Here is a 19,096-nt window from a genome sequence, read left to right on the forward strand (position 1 = left end):
GGTGAAAGTATACAGTTAAAAAGACCTGAAACCGACAGTGCTCTAAACCTTCTGGAGAGCTTTCAGCTATCTTCGAGTCAAACAAGCCAGTGACATTCCAGGATTTGCAAACCAGAGCTGGGAGTTGCACACAGGGACAGCTCTCTGTGCCCCATTAGTCACACTCCAGACCCTGTCCCTCATTACTTCCCTCCCCAGGAGATATTGGGGGCTTGTAGATGTAACAAAGGAACATAAACTCAGCCAGCCTTCACTCCTAAATGCCAATTAATTACCTCCCCCGGACAGGGAGCACTGTATAAGGGCCACGCTGCTGACCCACGTGGGTTAACTGCCCCTTCGATTCTTTAAACCGCTTCCCCTCTCTGGGATACCCCCACCCTTCCACCAAGAAGGGGCCCCAAGGAACTGGAGCTGCTGTACCACATCTAGGTGCCCACCTGGGACATTCCAGCAACCTTAGCCACCTCTCATTCCAGACATTCTTGCTGTTGGGCTCGCTCCTAGCTCCTGCCCTCCTATTCGTGCAGGCTGATAACAGGCAGCTCAGAGCTCGACTCCCCGGGCTCCCTCAGGCTGTGCCATTATCTTCTGGGGGACCCTGAGGGCATCACACTGCCCACGGTGGGTGTGTGCATTCAGCATTGTGAGAGCCAGAGCCCCTGGTTTCCCTGGTATGGGGGACAGTGCGTGAGGCTTGCAGAGAGATAACCCCAGCTAAAGAATCCAGTTCCAACACTTATGGCCAAGAGACCTTGTGTCAGATCTTCAGAGACTCTCCAGGCCTCAGTGGATTATTATAAAGATTAATGAGACACCGAACTTAAAGCTCCCAGGGCCTGAAGACCTTTTCTTGGCTGGGCATGGGAGAGGAGGGTTGGAGAGGCAGAATGCCTGCTCCCCTGTGCAAGAGGGCAGGGATAGGTGATGTGGTCCACTGCACCCTTCTCAGCCTGGGTGAGTGGCTGGGCTGGGTCCTGAGCTCACCTCTCCCTTGGGGGTTGTGACAGCAGTCCGACGGGGGTCGATGTCCTCATTGATGCTGGACAGGAAGTTCTGGGAGATGCGGAGGGCATCCTGGAGCAGCGGGTAGTCTGGGTGGTCCACAGGTGTGTGCTTCAGCAGGTCCTGGGAAGGGGTGGGGTGAGTCAGGGGCGGCAGTTCTGGGGCTCAACGAGAAGACAGTGGGGACTCAATCTTCACCAAAGGAATTCCAAGGGGGGGCACTAAGGGACCCATGCTCTAATCTGGTCATGCCTGCAAAATCAGGGTCAGAGAGGCAGCGTCAGGGCAGGGGCGCCCCTTTGTCACCAGTGCAGTCATCACTCTTCCCCCTGGCGGAGTGAGCCAGGTGGAGTCTCATCTCACCGAGCAGCTGCGAGAGATACCCCTCTACCCACCCCACAGCTGCTCCAAGGATCCTGGAGACCATTAGGCCAGGGATGGGGAGGCAGGAAGTGCCTGCCTCCCCGGGAGCATTTGGCCAAATGTCAAACTTAGTAGCCAGGCTATATTTAGGCCCTGGCTCCATTGGCATAGTTACCACAGACCAGGCAGGTACAGTCGGGACCCAGGGACACTCTGCCCGGCTCCCCAAGTGGGTTGTTCTCAGTGACTCCAGCGCTCACCACCCTGGGCTCAGCCTCCCACTCAACTCCTAACACCTCCCTGGCCATCCAGGGGGCTGACACTCACATGTAGGACCAGGGTGCTCCTGGTGACTCGGTCAATGGGCTTGTAGAGCAGAGCTGTTGGTAAAGGCAGGGAGAAGGAGACAGCACAGATGACATACAGGGAGCAGCTTGACACCTTAGAGATGAGCCTTATCCCCACCCTCCCCACCCCCCTGCCGCTGCCCTACACGGACACCCATGTGCAGGAAGCCACAGCTCCATTCTGTCCCAGGGCAGGCCAGATGACACCAACAGGCAGACATGCAGCCCTGGCAGCCCAGGCCCCCTCCTACCTGCCTCGTCTCATCAGTCACCAGAGGTGACTTCTTTAAGGGCCATCCCACAGGCCTGTCCTTGTCTGACCAGGCTCAGAGCAGATGAAGATGCTCCTCTGCACCCTTAACCCTGCATCATACAGCTATACCTAGCCTTACCCCATAGAGCTCTAGCACCCCCAGAATGTGGGAAAGAGACGTGCTGTTTTTCCAGGGAAGGTAGTTCCTCCACACCCAATCATTCTTATACTCCTCCGGTCCAAGGTCTGGCATTGCCAGCTGGGAACGGCAGGCTTTGTTCCGACCCACACGGTTGGCCTCATCCCCATGAGAAGACCCCCCCCCCCATGCCCTCAAACTCTCCAACCAAACAGGACAGGCTGAGGGCCAGGGAGGCAGGCCAGCTCTCCACATAAAGGCTCTGCTCTCAACCAAGCGGCAGCTGAGGGGGCAAAGATTTCCCACAGGAATTCAGGTGGGGCCTCTGGGAGCCCCGAAGAGGACGGGGAAATGCCAGCTCAGCAGGGCCCCCGTTCACCACACCCTGTGGCTGACCAGGACAAATGAGGATTGCTGGGATTCAGCAGGGACAGGTGGAGGCAGCAGCTGGCTGACCATACTTCCAAACAAAGCTTCCTACAAACAGCTGTGCCTCACCCCTCCCAACATAGGTGGTTCAGCCTCCGTCCACCTGGACGCCTCTGTCCATAGGCTCGTGACCTCTGTCCTCCTGCCCCGGGGCAGGAAGAGGCAGGAGGCTGGTTGTGACAGTCCCAGAGCCGACACTCATGCCCTAGCTAGCCCCCGAACCAAAGAGTCCCCTGTAGATATAAATACCCCATGCACTGCTAAGCAGACACTTTGGGGAACGATCTGCTGGCTATGGAGAAGATACAGTCTCAGTGGTGCGCCATGAGCCTTATCTGCAGTCTTTGCTTGGCTGCCCTTTAGAATCACTGGGGGAGCTCTTAAAAGAAACAGCTGCCTGCTCCACTCTCCCCACCTCATCAGCGAAATCCCAATCTCTGCTGGGTGGAACCTGGGTATTAGCATTTTTAAAAAGTTCCTTTGCTGATTCTGATATGTACCAATGGTTGAAAACTACTGCTTTAGGCAAACACACTTCCCGTGACTTATTTTAGGCCTTTCTTAACTTAGCAATTGCTAGAGACCCTCCCCATGGTATATGGGAACCAAAATGAACAGGACCAGGCTGGGGTTATCCAGGGATAGGGAGGATACAGCCCAGTTACCAGCGTAGGGCAGGGGGACCCTGTATTGACACTATTTAGAGTATCCACCTGTGGCTTAGCTCATCTGCAGGGGGGAAATCACACCCGAGGACCCCAAAGACCCAAGAGAAAGTGCAAGTTCAGCAGACACCTGCCAGTGTGGGCTCTGGAGTCCCAGCCCGGGGAAAGCTGGTATTGCAGTGCCAGCTCCCTCTGCCCCTCTCCCAGGTCCCAGCAGGAAGAGGCTGACTAAGCTCAGAGGTCTGCGCAAATGGTGGGTTGGGTTTCAGAGGGGTTATTAATACGTCTGAGGTCACCTCGAGTTGACCTGATTGGGGCTGTGGAATGAGTGCCTGGGTTGGGGGAGAGGGGAGGAATGGTGGGGACAGGGGAGTGCAGGAAGAGGGCCCTGGGGCCACAGTCAGATATGGAGGGAAGAAGAGGGGGGAAGAACAACCCCGATGTTCTGCTCATGCTCCCCACGGCCCCTGTACACCAGTCTCCCCTGACAATGCAGGGTAAAGAGCCCACCCTTCCCCCCTTACCTGTTCCATGGCCCTTCCTGCCCCTGCTTCCCCTACTCTCCCTTCTCCTCACCATGCCATTCCAGTTCCTGGGATAGACACCATTCACCAAGTTACAATGCCTGTCTCCCCACCTCCTCCAGGAAGGCTTCCCTGATGAGGATTTTTGCAAACGACACTCACAGTGCCTAAAAGTCAGACCACTGACATAAGCAAGCTGGCCTCTCTGTAGTCTGCTGGGTACTTAATCTGCATCCAGTGGCACTCTCTCATACGTGCTATTTCCTTTGATTAAAAAGACAAGCAATTAATTACCACTAGCCCCATTTTACAGATGAGGAAACTTCTCTAAGGCGCGGAGAAGTTACATAACTTGCTTATAATAACAAAGCTGCAAATGGTAGCTGGGTTTTGAATGTAGGTCTACCCATGCTCCTCGCTTTGAGCTATCACCTTCGGTACAGGAGGGCAGTGTCTGCGAAAGCTCAGTGACCCTTGGGAGGATTCTTGGCAAGATTCACCAGGAAGGAGTGGGTAAGCTGGCCTCTTTTTTGTTACCAAGATGACCCCCTCCTTGGGGGCCCGGATCACACACAACTTCCTTTTGCATCCCCCACAGCAACTGGCACAGAGACGTGCAGCAAATAAACCAGTAAGCCAGAGCGAGCCCCAAGTGCAGAATCTCCCCCCCTGGAACTCCCAGAACCAGCGTCTCTTGGAGGGGCTGAGAAGATTCTAAACAGTGTGGTTGGTAAAGGCTCATTCTCTCCTCCCTCCCCACTTTGAAGCTGACTTCAAAGACAGCATCGCAGTCACAAAAAAAAACCCCTGAACTCCAGTCCCAGGTCTGTTTCACTAAGACTCAACTCCCTTTTGGGGAGGGAAGAGGAAGCAAAGGGCTGACCCGTTTCCTTTTTAAGGAGGCAGAGTGGAGACCTGACCCACTCCTAGGCCAAACCAACAAGAGCACTTCTTCTCTGATCTTCAAGCAAGGCAATTTCAAGTCCATCCCTCCTCTTGACCCCAGCCTGTTGGAATCTGAGCCAACGGGTGGGGGGCCCAGGACAGCTCCTGCCCGGTGACTAGGGTTCCCACAGCCGTCCTCCTGGGGCAGCTGGAGAGGGGCTACCTCAGGGGTTCCTCCATCAAGAACGAGCCTCGACACAGCATGGCCTGAGAAGGGGAGCGGACAACAGCCCCTCCAGCACAGTGGCCTCTGAGAAAGAGCCCAGGAAACCTCATCATTTCTCCTCCAGCAAACAGCCACCCTCCTCCGTTCAGCCTTCCACAAGGAGCTCCAGGTTACCACGGAGATGTGAAGGCAAAGTGACTGAGAGGATGCAGAGACAAAACGCCTGAGGGAAGGAGGTCCTAAAACCAGCCGCCTGCCGCTCCAACACACAGGGGCCCAGGGCAGCTGGCGTGGAGGTCACACCTGACCCTCCCTCCGCACCCCGTCCCCTGCCAAAGGCAGCTCGGGTCATCCCTAAGGCACTTCTTGCCTCAGAGAGCAGCGTCCGCTGCTTCTGGACACCTCCTTTCCTGGGCCTGCTCCTACCTGCTCTGAGCAAGAGCCTGGCTGACAGCACGCGCCTGTCCCAGGACCTCCTTGCTGAGGGAGCTGCAAAGAGGATGCTCTGGGTCCCTTCCATTGACCAGCGGGTGTGTGACCTTCACAAGGCGGCAGCCTGCCACGCCCCCCTCTCTACCGGCTTGCACCAAGTGCCGAGACCTCAGCTTGGGGGTCTCTAGAGGCTAGAAACACCCCTCCATCCTGGGAGCAACCCAATTCCTTCCTGCTCTCCCAACTGCATCCGCGTTCTCCCACTGCCGCTGTTCTGAGGAGAGAATGTCGCGAAGGCAGCATGTGCGCTCTGAGCACACAATACCCTGGCGGCTCAACCGCCTCTCCTCTCTCCGGAAACAAAGAAACTCCCAACTTGTCCCTCCAGCGGGGTCCCCCTGGCCCGAGGCACTGCTGTCCAGACCACATGCCACTCTTTGACGGTCCCCTGCCGGGCCCCTTTAGCCCCAGGGTTGCCACACCTGCAGGCACAGCCTGGTCACTTTCTCTTCTTAAACAGCATCTCCAGGAAGTTGCCCACAGCCTCTCAAGCTAAGCCCCCAATTCCCCACCGATCCTCGGGACGGGGGTACCTGGACGCTTCTAGCCTGGTCGTTCCATTTCCGAGCCACCCTGCCCCGCGTGGCCCCAGACTTCAATTCCAAGCTGGAAGCTGGCCAGAACGGGGGTAAACACAGATCTAGCCATTTGCACCCACTCCCTTCCCTGCTGCCCCCAAACCTTGCCAGCCACACATAAGCCCACTCTGGCCGGCCCCCAGAGGTGGGAAGCCACACCGCCTCCCGTGAGAGGGGGCCTAGGTTACCATAGGTGCAGTTACAGCAGAAGCGAATGATGAGGAGAATTTCCATGGCAGCCTCCGTCCCAGCGGCAGGAGCTTGCGGCCATCGCTCGGTGGCTCCCATCAGCAGCCTGGCCACTCAGCCACCTTGCCGGCTGCTGCTGCACAGCCTGAATCAAGCAGCCGCTTCAGAGTGCTCCTCTAGCAAGGGGGAGGGGCGGGGAGGGAGGCGCGCGTGGAGAGGCAGGAGGGGGAAGGGGGAGGAGGAGGGGAGCGAGCTGCCTGCTGGCATCCTAAGGAGGAGCACGTTTGTAGCTGGCCGGCTGCCTAGGGACAGAGGCTGGATTCTTCCCATTTGTGCACCACACACACTCACACACTCGCACGCACATGCTCACACAAGCAGGGCACCGTAGTCCACAAAGGCAGACAAAGGAAGGTGACTGTTACCCAGCTCGTTCCCCAGAGTACCTTCCATAGTGACTGATGTGTGGCTGTCCTTGGAGTCCTTGGGACCTTTCACTTTGAGTTCCTGCCAAACAGAGGGGAGGAATCACTACATGGCCTCCCCATCCCCCACTGGAGGCATAGCAAGTAGGGCTCTGAAACCCAGGGTGTGAAGAGGAGGGCAAAGACCGAAGCATGGGTCCCCCCACTGCCTGCCTCACTGACTCCCGACTCCCTGTGCCACACCCATGATCTCCTGGAGCCTGTGGAGTCCCAAGACTGGGTGTAGGTGGGGAGGAGGGGTTCTGGGTACCAGAGAGGTCTGTGACAATAGTGCTCCTCAGACACACCCCCTAAAGCCCCTCCCTGGTGACTCTGAGGGCATTCCAATGAATGGGTGATGACAAGAACAGGACCTCCCCCTGCCCCCCCACCCCCACCCCCGGTCAGGGTTCCCTCCACGGCAGCCACACACAGGGTTGTACACATCAGCCCAGGGTATGTGGGATTTGAGAGGACAAGCAAAAGGAGTACCAGCACCTTGGGGCACAAGCAGACCTGGAGACAAGGAGGGACGGAGATAAGGGGATAAGGTCTTGCACAGGGGGAGGCAGGGAGGCAGCACACCTGGGGCAGAGACCCAGCTCCAGAGGGTGGTCTGACCTATATCCTACCCAGATTGAGAGGGACTCAACCCAGCCCCCACCCACACCTGCCACTCCCCACCCACCGGTGCCTGTGCTGGCAGCAGAGAGAAAACTGCAAGGGAGGAAGGAAGAGCCAACACCCCTCCTGGACCCCAGGCAAAGTGATCCAGAAGTGAGGGCTGGAAACAGACTCCAGGGATGGCTTATCCATTCGATCCTCTTTTATCTGCCTTTAGAGAGAGAGCTTCCTGCTCTAGCCCTTTGGCAACAGACCAGTATGGCCTGTAATTGGAGCTGTAATGCAACCCCCACTTGCGGGGCTGAGTGCACGGAGGGGGCCTCCGAGTGGGGTGTCAGCAGAGAGGCCAGGGCGAGGTGAGGCCAAGGTCGGAAACTCAGGTGATGTTGTCTGCTCTGCCTGGAAGTGGGGAAATGTCCAGGCAGCGACGGGAGCTCCCCATTTCCTACTCCTGCCTCAGGCTGTTTCTAGACAGAGAAAACCCTTGGGGACTGAGCATGGGGGTGGGGAGAAGGGGGTTACTCAGCTCCTCAAGACTGTGTCTCCGGCTGGTGACTGGATTCCCAGCTTCAGGCAATTTTTCTCTATGTTCCTCTCCAGCGTGGCCTAGAGGTATGAAATCGCTCCTGCTGCAGAGAAGGGCCTGACTGCAGTGATTAAGTGGAAGCGCCAGTAGGAAGCTAGGAAGCGACGGCATCAGTGCATGAGTCAGGGTGAGAAGCCACCTGGCAGCAGGCCAAGGGGCTGGCTCCGCCTTTGGGGCCAGCAGCCTTCGCCAGGGACTAGGGGAGGGATGCAGGGGCCGGCGCCGACCAAAGAGAATGGGCAGTCAGCCCAAGCTAAGGGGAGACTCACCACTCTCTGGACCGTACATGACCCTGGGCAGCCTTGAACACAGATCAGAGGGCTCCAGTTTGTTCCCAGGGAGCGCTGGGAGTGATAAGGGGAAGCGCCATTTCTCCAGCCTTGTGACTCCATGTGGAGGGACTTCCCCACCCAACTCTGTCCTCCCAGGCAGAGGGTGACTCACCTGACGGCTGACTCTGGGAGAAGAAACTGAGCTTAGCTCCCTGCTTCCGTCCCCAGAAGATGTATTTGATGGTGGAGGGGAAGTATTAGCAAGCCCAATGTGGCCGCAGACCCAAGTCTACATTTTCCCATCTGGCTTTTACTAGTAATTAAGCTGACGTTTTCATCTCCATCTGCCCAACCCTTGTGCTGCCTCTCCGCTAGTTCCAAACTGGAGGAGAACCCATAACCCCAGGAGTCTCACAAACACTATCCTACGTCTCACCAACTTTTCTAGCACCAGCGCTGAGAGCGGAACGCAAAGAGTCCAGAGAGGCCCGTAAGGCAGGATTTCCAAAACTGCAGAAGGAGCCCCCTGTCCCTGGAACCAGAGGTTTTCTTGTCCCAGGCTTGGAGCTGGTGCTGGGACTGCAAGGCCAGCAGCTTGGGGGTCTCACTGAGATCCTTCTGACCAAAGGGGTAAGCTGGGCTCTGCTCCCGGAGGATATGCGAGCTCCTCCCTGACACTTCCTGGAGAGAAGTGTCAATGGCAGACATTGCCACATCTTTGCCCTCCAGAGAGCCACATCTTTGCCCTCCAGAGAACGGGAAGAAGGCTTAGCTGCAACAGGGGGACAGGTCTATTACCAGCTGGAAGGTATATGGCTGTGTCTCCACATAAATGGGCCTGGCCCTCTCTCTGTTGTGGGATTGCAAGGATCTTAAAACACCACCTTGGGGCGCCTGGGTGGCTCAGTCGGTTAAACATCCAACTTCAGCTCAGGTCATGATCTCACCGTTTGAGGTGAGCTTAACATCTGTTAATTCTGGGAGCCTGAGTCTGGATCCTGCTTTGGATTCTGTGGCTCCCTCTCTCTCTGCCCCTCCCCACTCTCTGTCTCTCAAAAATAAATAAATAAATAAACATTAAACACACACACACACACACACACACACCACCTAGTTTAGACCTCTTCAAATCTTCCTGCTCATAAAATCACCTGGGAAGCTTGTTAAAAATATAGACTCCTGGGTCCCACCCAAACCCTCTGAATTGAAGCACCAGGGAAGGTGTCTGAAGATCTGCATTTTAAACAGTGCTCCCGGTGGTTCTTATCAAGCAAGTCTGGGATGAGCTGAAACATCCAGATACCTCACTGGACAGAAGAGGAAATAAGGCCAAGAGAAGGGAAGTGACTTGCTCAAGGTCACTACCGTGTTGGGAAAATACTGCCTTTTTTCTTTTTTGCCTCCTCTGTTCTAATATAGAATAACCTAAACAGAATAACAAAATCAAACAAATCGTTACTCTTATATTAAGGGGGAAAATATCAAGTGTGAGAAAGCAAATGTCAGTCTAAGTGTTACCCTCAGGGGAACCATGTCCCTAACTGGCAACAGGCCAGAAGGCTGGAAGGCTCCAGGTTGTAGCGGGGGCTGTGCAGGGAGCTGCCCACCTCCGAGATCTTCTGGAATTGATTGTTGGACTGGCTGCACTTCTCAGCGGTCTCCAGAGCGACTTTATAGTTATCCACAAACGCTTTGTACACGCCAAGCTGGCTGGCCTGCAGGGAGAAGAGAGGAGAGAGAGAGGAGGGCAGGAGTGGGATGGGAGAGAGGATTAATGAATGGATGAAAGCCTAAGCAGGGCACCTGGAGCTCCCTTAGCACTCAGAACTTCTGACTTAGCTCCAAAGGGCTATGTGGGAACAGAGAGGGAAAGGTAGGATGAACATACTACGGTACCCCTTTGAACTTGACTGTTTCCGTGGAAACCAGCTCAGCCAATAAGGTTAACAAGAGGGTACTGGGGGCTGGGGGGAGCAGGGCAGGGCCTTTGTTGGCATGCTAGAAACTCAACAGCATTTGGCTTTATTTAGCATCATCAAGGTCTCTCAGGGTTTGAAGCCCCTGAATGCCTCACACGTCTTTCATAGTCTGGAATTAGCTGGAGCAGGGAGGGCACGTGTAGCCTGTTCAGTACCCCACTCCCCATGCTGAGTATAAGGCACAGCACTTAAAGGTACAGTGCCTGAGCGCCTGGCTGGCTCAGTTGTGGAGCGTGCAACTCTTGATCTCGGGGTTGTGGGTTTGAGCCCCACGTTAGGTGTAGAGATTACTTAAAATCTTAAAAAAAAATTTTTTTTTTAATGTTTCTTTATTTTAGAGAGAGAGAGAGAGAGAGAGAGAGTGCATGAATGGGGAGGGGCAGAGAGAGAGGGAGACACAGAATCTGAATCAGGCTCCAGGCTCCGAGCTGTCAGCACAGAGTCCCATGCAGGGCTTGAACTCATGAACCATGAGATCATGACCTGAGCCGAAGTTGGACACTTAACCGACTGAGCCACCCAGGCATCCCTCTGTGTTTTTACTTTTAAGAATAGGGCTACTAGAAAATTTTAAATTACATATATGGCTCGCACTATATTTGTACTGGAGGCACTGCTCTAGAGAAACTTGCATATGTGTGTTCCCAAGGAAATGTGGGCAAGTGTATTCACTGCTTTGCTCTTCCTCCTGTGAAAAAACTGATAACAAATGGTCACAAAAAAGGGGAATCCACACACACACAGTACAGTTCAAATGAATGAACTAGATCTCTGTGTAGTAACACTGACAAGTTCCAAAACAAATGTTGACTGAATTGCAAAATATATACATGTAAAAAGTACATGTAAGGCCATAAAAAGATACAGACCCATAATAAAAAACACAAACTACAGCCCAGAAGGCGACACACCAAATTCATTCCAGTAGCTGCTTCTAGGTTGAGCAGAAGGGCAAGGGAAAGAGAGAGAGAGAGCCTTCATCTGTAAGGCTTTGTTTTCTTGATTAAAAAGCCTTTCTGTATATCTTCAGAGCTTAACATCTGTTAATTCTGGGAGATGAGTGCACAGTTGTTTGCTACATTATTCTCTAGAATTTCTGCTTTAAAATCTTTTTCAATGAAGTAGCAAGGAGGTTCAGCTGCTACGGGGCTCCCTCGGGGGATCCTGCCAAGGTGCTGGGGAAAGTGGGCTGCCCTTGAACCCCATTCTGCACCGCTCTGCTTTCTGCAGAATCCTTGTGTTCCTTAAGATCCCAAAGAGGTGGGGCAGGTGGAAGCTGGCAGGTGGGGGCCAGGAAAGCCAGAGGGGAAGATGAGCACTGGGATGCTTGCAGAGAAGCCAAGGCCAGAGCTGTGCAGGTCTCAGCCCCAGACAGGCCAGACTTTGCAAAAAAAAAAAAAAAAGAAAAATCTTGGGAGAAGGGCAGGAAGGGATGGAGCTCAGTTCCTTCTCCAAGGGGAGTATTGGCCCACTGGTGTCCCAAGCCACAGGGAAGGTTCTAGACAGCTGCTTCCTAAACCAAAGTAAAAATCATTGCTATTCTTCTTCCAGGTATGTGCTCTCCTTGTCCCCCTTTCCCACAAGAACGATAAAGGCTGGCTGCCCAGGTTGGAACCCTACCTTCCCATCCTACTGCCTCAGGGAGTAGCAGGACAGGAGTGAGAGCAGGAACTACATAAGCAGAAGACCTGTGTGTAGGGGGTCACTGACCACCCCAGGCACTGCCATCTCCATGGCATATCCTTGTCTGTAGAACCCAAGGCCGGGCCCACCAGGGCCATTAACTGGGAAGTGGAGGTTGCTTGGAAACAGCAGCTTGGCACTGGGTGATCTCATAAAACAAATAGCAGAGATGCTAATTCCCTTCTCTCAGTAATGGAGACCAGCTGAAAATAAACTGCCTCCAGATGCCTGGACTGCCCCAGCTCCACCCCGGCCCTCCCAAGCCTGCAGCTCCAGGGGCTTCAGATAGCAGTTCCTGATGTTGGAGGAGGGAAGGTGGGGAAGCAAATTCACAATCCAGGCCTGTGGGGCTGAGACCAGAATGCGGGGACCCTCGTGACAGCAGGGTCCAAGTGACAAAGATAAACTGGGACAGTCTTTCCACTATGCTCTGGCCTACACCCCCTACCCCAGCTCTGGTCAGCTCTCTTATGCCCTCCCAAGCTGATCAGCTCAGGCTCCTGGGACCAGGCCAGGAGTGATGGCTGGGTATTCACCATCCCTGACCTGGCGCAAACACACTGGGGCTGCTGGAACCAGGAGCGTGGGGTTCCCTTGCACACTACCTTCTGGGGTGCCTCTTGCTAAGTATAACAACAATGACGATGATGACAGTGGTAATGGCAATAACAGTAACGCTACTGGCTAACTATGGAGTATTTACTAATGTATTATATTCCAGGCCCCGTTCCAAGCACTTTTCAGGTAATAACTCATGTAGTCCTCACAACAATTCAATGGGGCAAATACTGTTATTATCCTCTTTTTTACAGATGAGGAAGCTGAGTCACAAAGAGGTTGTACACGAAGTCACAGGTTCAATCTGTGGCAGAGCCAGGATTCAAAGTCAGCTGTGCCTCTAGAAGCTATGTCCCTATAACACTGCTGGCCTCTCAGGACACAGACCTCAGGTCCTGTGATGTCTCCCTCAATGCTCTTCCAAGTTCTCCCTAGTCCCACTGGTCAAGGTCATGATGCACTCATTCGTTCATTCATTCATTCATTCATTCATTCATGTATTGGGCACTGGGATGGTTCTGGGGTCTAATGATGAAGCAAACACAGTCTGTTCTCTCAGAGCTTATGGTTTTGGGGAGTCAGGCAGGTACAGTGTTCATTGAGGGGAGAAGCATAGGGGCTTTGTTCGAAGGTCTGGGTAAAGCTTCTCGAAGGAGGCTGTTCTAAGCTGGGAACAGATGGGGAAGGACATTTCAGGCAGCTAGAGCTGCAAGAACAGAGAGGTCAAGAGTGTCTGCTGCATGAACTAAGAATAGAAAGTTCGGTGTCAGGGGGCACAAGGATGGGGGAGGCAGCAGCCAGAGGCCGGGGGGTGGACAGAGGCCAGCATGCAAAGGGTCTCAGAAGCGGTTCCTCAGAGCCTGGTATTTACTTATCCAATGGGCAAGGGGAGAGATGTAAGCAGGGGAGAAGCAAGGTCTGGTCAGGAGTTCAGATAACTCTCTCCTGCCAGTAGCTAAGGGTTGGGAGGCTGCTGGGGAGGTGGGCCCAGAAGCAGGAGTCACTAATGAGATGAGGGTGGGGACAAGCAGGCAGCTGTAAGCTTTAAAGTGGACTCCTTGGGTTGCGGGGAGGGCTTCAGGATGGGGAAGGTGGTGGGGCAGAGGAGGTGCCAAGGACTAGTCCAAGGGAGGCACGGATGGATGGTGGCTGGGATGGTGGCAGCACCCATTGAGACAGAGGCAGGAAGAAAAGCAAAGAACTTCAGACACGGTAAGTTCAGTTCTGATCGTGCTGAGCATGAGGTCGCAGGAGTATCCAAGCAAGAGTTTTCCCCAGTGTAAGCAAAATACAGGCCTGTCCATTCAACCAGTCCCACCACTGCAGGGGAGGTAAAGGAAAGGCACTGCTCCTTAGCCCTACCATTCACACCCAGAGAACAAAGACTCCTGACTGGCTGTCTCTTCCTGCCCTCTGGGCAGGCAGAAGTTATAGGCAGAGAAAGACCAGGGAAGAGTGGGGTTGGGGGCTCTGTGGGTCTGACCTGGGGACCCTCCAGGGGACACAGCCAGAGACAGTGTCAGAGCCAGGGGAGGGTGTCACAGAAGGCTCAGGAACTGGAAGATCTCTGCAAGCCTTTCCCAACAGTATGTCTGCACAGTAATTCTACCTCCTCATACCTTTCCCTCCCTTGCAATCCCTCAGGAGAGCTGACCCGTGTCCCATCTGACTGTTGACTTCAGAGGCAGCACTGAGGTGTGGCAAATGCCCAACGTGTCCCAAGTGAGCAGTCCCTGCCCACCCATCTGGCACATACTCCTGTATCAGCTAAGAACAGGGGACCTGAAACCCAGCAAGTGAGCCTTCGTTCCAGCCCTTGAACTCCCTTGGGGAGAGAGAAACCTATGCATATAGCCTCTCACATCCCTGGAAGCACTTAGGGCTTCACCATGGGAGACCAGGAGTTGAGGCACTAGGCCCAGGTCCCCATACAACAGAGGCCCAGGCTTTCCTCCAGGACTCAGAAATGACCCAGGCCTTCAAGGAGGCCAAAAAGGACTAGGGATGACTGGTCCTCTCCCAACACCAGCAGCTCCACCGAGACACTGGATAAGGACCCTCCATCAACAGAAAACTCACCAGCTTCTGAAAGAGGTGGCCCATGGTGACCTGGCTGTCCCACTGCTGCACCTTGGGGCAGAGGTTGTCATAGAACTCCTTGTGGATCTCGTAGATGTCCTGGATCTTGTAGAAGATTGTCTCAATCTGTTGGATGGTGAGCACGGGCTGGGAGGTGGTAGCTGTGGCCTTCAGGGGTTTCATGGGCTGGAAGTGAGGAGGAAGGCAGAGAGGAGGTGAGAGGCACATAAACCGGAGGATCAGAAGGCCCGGGGCACTGATGAGCCTTTCCTGCAGCTGGAGTGGTACCTAGACAAGGCCACTGAGGGCAGGGCACCTGAAGTGTGGTTTGTATCAAGTAGCTGCTGTCATAGGCGCCGACAAGCCATGCCCAACCGCAAGGGGACCCGGCAGCCAGGGCCTGGTCCAGCAGCCCTCCCAGGCCCCAGTGTTAATTACCACCAGGACATATTTCCCCCACGCCCTCATCCCCCAAGGGGCCCCTTCCCCTAGCCTGTATGGACTTTGGTTATTGGTTTAAAAGGACATGTCCTTCTTCCACAATGGCCTTGTGCTCTGAGTCATAAGCTCCCTTGTCACACTTCAGTGGAAGGGAGGGTTGACTGGAAACTCAACCCCTTAGCTACTTCCAAGAAACACAACATGATTCTAAGATTTTGGGGTAGTGTCTCACAGAGACCCAAGACCAACATCAGCTGCACTGACATTTCAAGTTCCCATCACTTAGTATACAGAGAGCGAGCAAGGTGGCACGCATGCCCCTGTCCTACCTCCTATACCTGTGGCAGACATCGCTAGTCAATCACAATGCTCTTTCTAAATGAGCTTGGTTGTGGTCTCAGACTCTTTCTCAGTGCTGAGGTTGACATGTAAGATGAAACTTATCTGTAACCTCTGCTTGTCTGCACCAAAACTCTCCAGGGCCTACAGGTGGAGCAGATGAGGTGACAAATAACACAGAACCACTCCCTAACACTGACTGGAAGCTGGAACTATCACCTTAATGCCCCAAAGTAGGTCTTGTAGGAAAATGGAACTTGGGTGCATTCTCTTCAGGGTGATTGCCTGTGAGTAATGAGTAAATATTCATTTTATAGCCAGGGGAAAAAAAAAGCTATTAAAATTTATAGTTGAAACAAACAAACAAACAAAAAAACCCAGATACTGAAAGATAAAGAGCTCTTCCTAAGTTGGCCTTCCTCAGCCCTAGGCCTCCAAAAGATGCCTCGACTGCACTCCAGAGGCCCTCCAGGAGACAGGGTCTGGAAACCTGCCACATAGAGAAAGTATAGGAGAAGCAGGCACATTCACCAGGAAGACAGAAGCCTGAGTCAGACATGGTTAATATTCTTCATCTAGCTAAAGGGCTCTGTGTGGAAAGAGGCCTTTGACTTACCCTGAGTCACTCTGGAGACCCAGGAACAACCAGAAGTTATGGGGACAGGTGTGGCCTCACTAGAGCTGTCCCCCATTGTCTTATAGGATTGGGTAGTGAGCTTTCCAACCAGAGAAGCATTCAAGCAGATAATGGGCGACTCAGTGCTGGACTGGACACTTCGGGAGACCGAAGTTATCACTGGCTCACTCTGAGAGCTCTGAGAGATGACTATCAGCTCGAGCTCCCACGGCAGCCAAACTCCAGGCAAGCTTCCCGCGCTCCTCCCATCCGGCTCTCTGGTGGTGGCAGGGTCATGTCTATCCATAAGAGGAAGTCCCATCTACTCAAATACCCAGATGATGCTCTGAATGCCAGCTCCCTCATCCTCCCAGCTCTAAAAAAAAGTCCAGAAATGATAAAGGCAGGGAAAAGCAGAGCCTTCCTTCTGACCCTTTTAGCTAACCCTAATGTCCAGGCTTTGCTAGGGAGGTAGGATGGAGTTTAACCTGGGGCAGGCCAGGGGGTGTGGGCTTGAGTCTCCGCTCTGCCACTTAATAGCTGTGGGCACATCACTTAGCATCTGGGCCTCAGCAGCCTCATTTGTAAAACTGAGATAATATTACCTTCTTGAGAACACTGATGGGCAGATCAAAAGCCATACTTTATATAAAATACCAAGTATGTGCCTGGCATACAGATGGCAGTCAATAGTGTTAGCTGCTACTATTATTATTACTCACCCCACAAATAATGTACCAAGTGCCTCATGTGAGGCCAGACCAGGGTATTCAGTGATCACAACACACCCAATCCCTGAGCCCGTGGAGCCTCCCATCCAGTAGGGGAGACAGACACATAATTTACATAGAAATGCAGTGAAAGAAATAAGAAGGGGACCTCCTGAGACAGGGTGGGGAAGGACAGCTTCTCCCAGAAAGGAACATTTACCCTGAAACGGAAGCATGGGGGTGCAGAGGACAGTATTCGAGGCAGGCTTCCTCAACGCCGGTCCCAAGGTAGGTACGGTCTTGGCGAGAGACAGGAGCCAGAGGACGGCAGTGAGCCTGTGTGCCTGGGCAAGGGGGAGGAGCGGGGCTGGAGGACCGGGCAGAGGCCAGATGGGGCAGGGAAGACAGGCAGCTTGTAAGCCCTTGCAATGAGGGTGAGGCAGGGGAGTGATGGGGGTCCAATTTTCTTTATAGGAGATTTCTTTTTCTGACTCATGATCCTTGCTCTGGAGAACGTTATAATCTATTTGAGTAACATGGACCAACACAAATGAAACAATCTAGTGGGCAAAGCGAGATAGGATATCACCCATCTTGGGCTGTCAGTACCAACCAAGTGGTCCCAAGGTTGGTTGTGCTAGCACAGCTCTGAGGGCTTCACAGAGGAGGTGACACGAACAGAACCTTGAGGTTTGGGAAGATCTGAGCAGGTGGAGGGTGGGTGGGGCATGGGTGAGCATGCCAGGGAGGGAAACAGAAGGAACCAGGGGCCAGGAGAAAGGGAATACTGTTCTCCCAACCCCAGGTGGGTGGCCCCGCTCGGCTTTAGGGCTCCCGAGATTCCCTGAAGGACACAGAGATGGTCCTCAAGATCACTGTCCTACTTAATCCTTTTTTCCTCTACCAGGAATCCAGTGGACAGACAAGTCACCACAGACTCCCAGAACCTTTACTCCTTGCTCCTGCCTGAGTGCAGTCCCCACTAGGGAGGGAATAGTCCTGGGAAGACAAAGGGTCAGGATTTCTCAGGAGCTGCTGGGGATGCACTCCTCCACCACCTATGCAAAGATAAGATCTGACCACTCTGCTTCCTCCTGAACCTCCCACTCTGTCTACAAAAAAGGAAGAAATGGGTGCTCACCAGCAGTAGGTCACATGGACAGGGGCTGCACTCAGGCCATCACAGGGTTCTCAGGACAAGGTTGGGGACCTTTGGTCTCAGCTCTGATTTCACTCGGGGGAGAGGGGAGTGATGTGTGTGTGTGAGCCCCGGCTGGCCAGAAACCCTTGAAGGCAGTTCACTTTAATCTGGTGAAGCCCTGAATCCAGGCCTCGGGTCCAGATGGCGGCAAGGCCAAGGCAACCCCACACTGAACTTCGATCTAGCACTGTTCTTCTGCCCAAGTGTTAGCACTCCCAGAATCCTGCTGCAGGGAGCAAGGGTGGCCCCTGGCTCTCCATTTTATCAGAGGAGAAAAAGATTCTTGAGAGGATCACGGAGGGACCTCCCAGTCAAGCCTGGCGCTCGAGTTCCCATGAAGTGCTTCTCAGGAAGATGGGCCAGGTGGGTTCTGACTCATAGTGGGACTTCACACAGCGATCTGTCAGCTCTGTCCCCCAGCAACTTGGCTTTCGAAACAGGGGGAAGAAATCTGCCCACCTCCTCCACCTCCTATCCCAGAAGGCCTGGGTTTACTCCTCCTCCCGGAACCCAGAGAGGGAGGCACAGTTAACCTGTTTTACAGAAGGAACCTGAGAACCCCAAAGTTAACTGCCTAAATGAGAGGCTGAGAGAGGAGGGCCAGAGGTGGGAAGAGCTTTAGGTGAGGGCCAGGGGGCAGCACCTGAGCTCACTTCACACATTCCTCACACATTCCCCACGGTGGGGAAGATGCAGAATTTCCTGCATTTGGTTTGTCTCCCTTCCTCCACCCCCCCACTTCAGCCCAGGCTCCCAGACCTACTTTGCTTGTAATCTGAGCCAACCAGGAACCTGGAGGTTTCCAGATTACCAAACCCTACCCTAGCCAACCACCCAGGGGCAGGAACAGAGGCTCCCGTGTAGGTCCTGGCTGCGTGTGTGTGTGCATTCGGTGTTAGGTACACACACCACACACACCCAGCCATCTGCATATCAGGAAGTGTGAAACTGAGAACAGTCAAACACAAACACAGTAGGAGCAGAGCCAGGGGACGAGGGTCGAGAGTCTGGTGATGAGTAGGAGATCTGGGCGCAGACCATGGAGAGGACAGGTTTTCTTCTCCAGGCCCCTTGGTCAGGTCATCCCCTGCCCCCCCCCCCCCCCCCAAAGAGCAAAGGGCTTTAGCAACCAGGCAGCCACGAGGGGAGGGTTCTATAGCTCAAGGAGGGGGCAGGGAGGTTTGATTCCTTATCTCTGAGGCTTATTATCTGAGGCTGTGGCTGTGGAGGGTCCTGCCCCCTCTTCCTGGGGCCCTCCAGCACAGGCCAGGCCTCCTAGATAGTCTCTCCCCTCCCTCCTGCCACTGCTCAAGAAAGAACCAATCAGGGGCCTGGGATGAACAAACTCTGGGGGGCAGAGGGAAGGAGCGATGCGCTCTGGGTCACCTCTGGACTGGGGCTCCAGCCTCACAGGTTTTGCCTTTGAGGCATGAAGCTGTTAGAAAGGCG

The 19,096-nt window shown here is 54.0% G+C and overlaps 1 protein-coding gene across 9 annotated transcripts in view; it reads right to left on the reverse strand.

Annotated features, from left to right (window-relative positions):
* The window catches only part of ABR (ABR activator of RhoGEF and GTPase), a 183,583-nt gene that overhangs the window by 51,112 nt on the left and 113,375 nt on the right, over positions 1 to 19,096 (reverse strand). For 5 of the 9 annotated variants that reach the window (XM_043585531.1, XM_043585535.1, XM_043585533.1 and 2 more), the window contains 5 exons: positions 14,341 to 14,526; positions 9,649 to 9,756; positions 6,542 to 6,602; positions 1,696 to 1,748; positions 988 to 1,128 (listed from right to left, as the gene is read on the reverse strand). In XM_043585531.1, the coding sequence (XP_043441466.1) occupies positions 988 to 1,128; positions 1,696 to 1,748; positions 6,542 to 6,602; positions 9,649 to 9,756; positions 14,341 to 14,526 (549 nt within the window). Of the gene's footprint in view, positions 1 to 987; positions 1,129 to 1,695; positions 1,749 to 6,094; positions 6,167 to 6,520; positions 6,603 to 9,648; positions 9,757 to 14,340; positions 14,527 to 19,096 lie in introns of those variants that run through there. The other 4 variants (XM_043585534.1, XM_043585530.1, XM_043585532.1 and 1 more) reach the window with 2 other exon arrangements.

The sequence above is a fragment of the Prionailurus bengalensis genome, chromosome E1, assembly GCF_016509475.1.
Source record: "Prionailurus bengalensis isolate Pbe53 chromosome E1, Fcat_Pben_1.1_paternal_pri, whole genome shotgun sequence".
Lineage (NCBI taxonomy): Eukaryota > Metazoa > Chordata > Mammalia > Carnivora > Felidae > Prionailurus > Prionailurus bengalensis.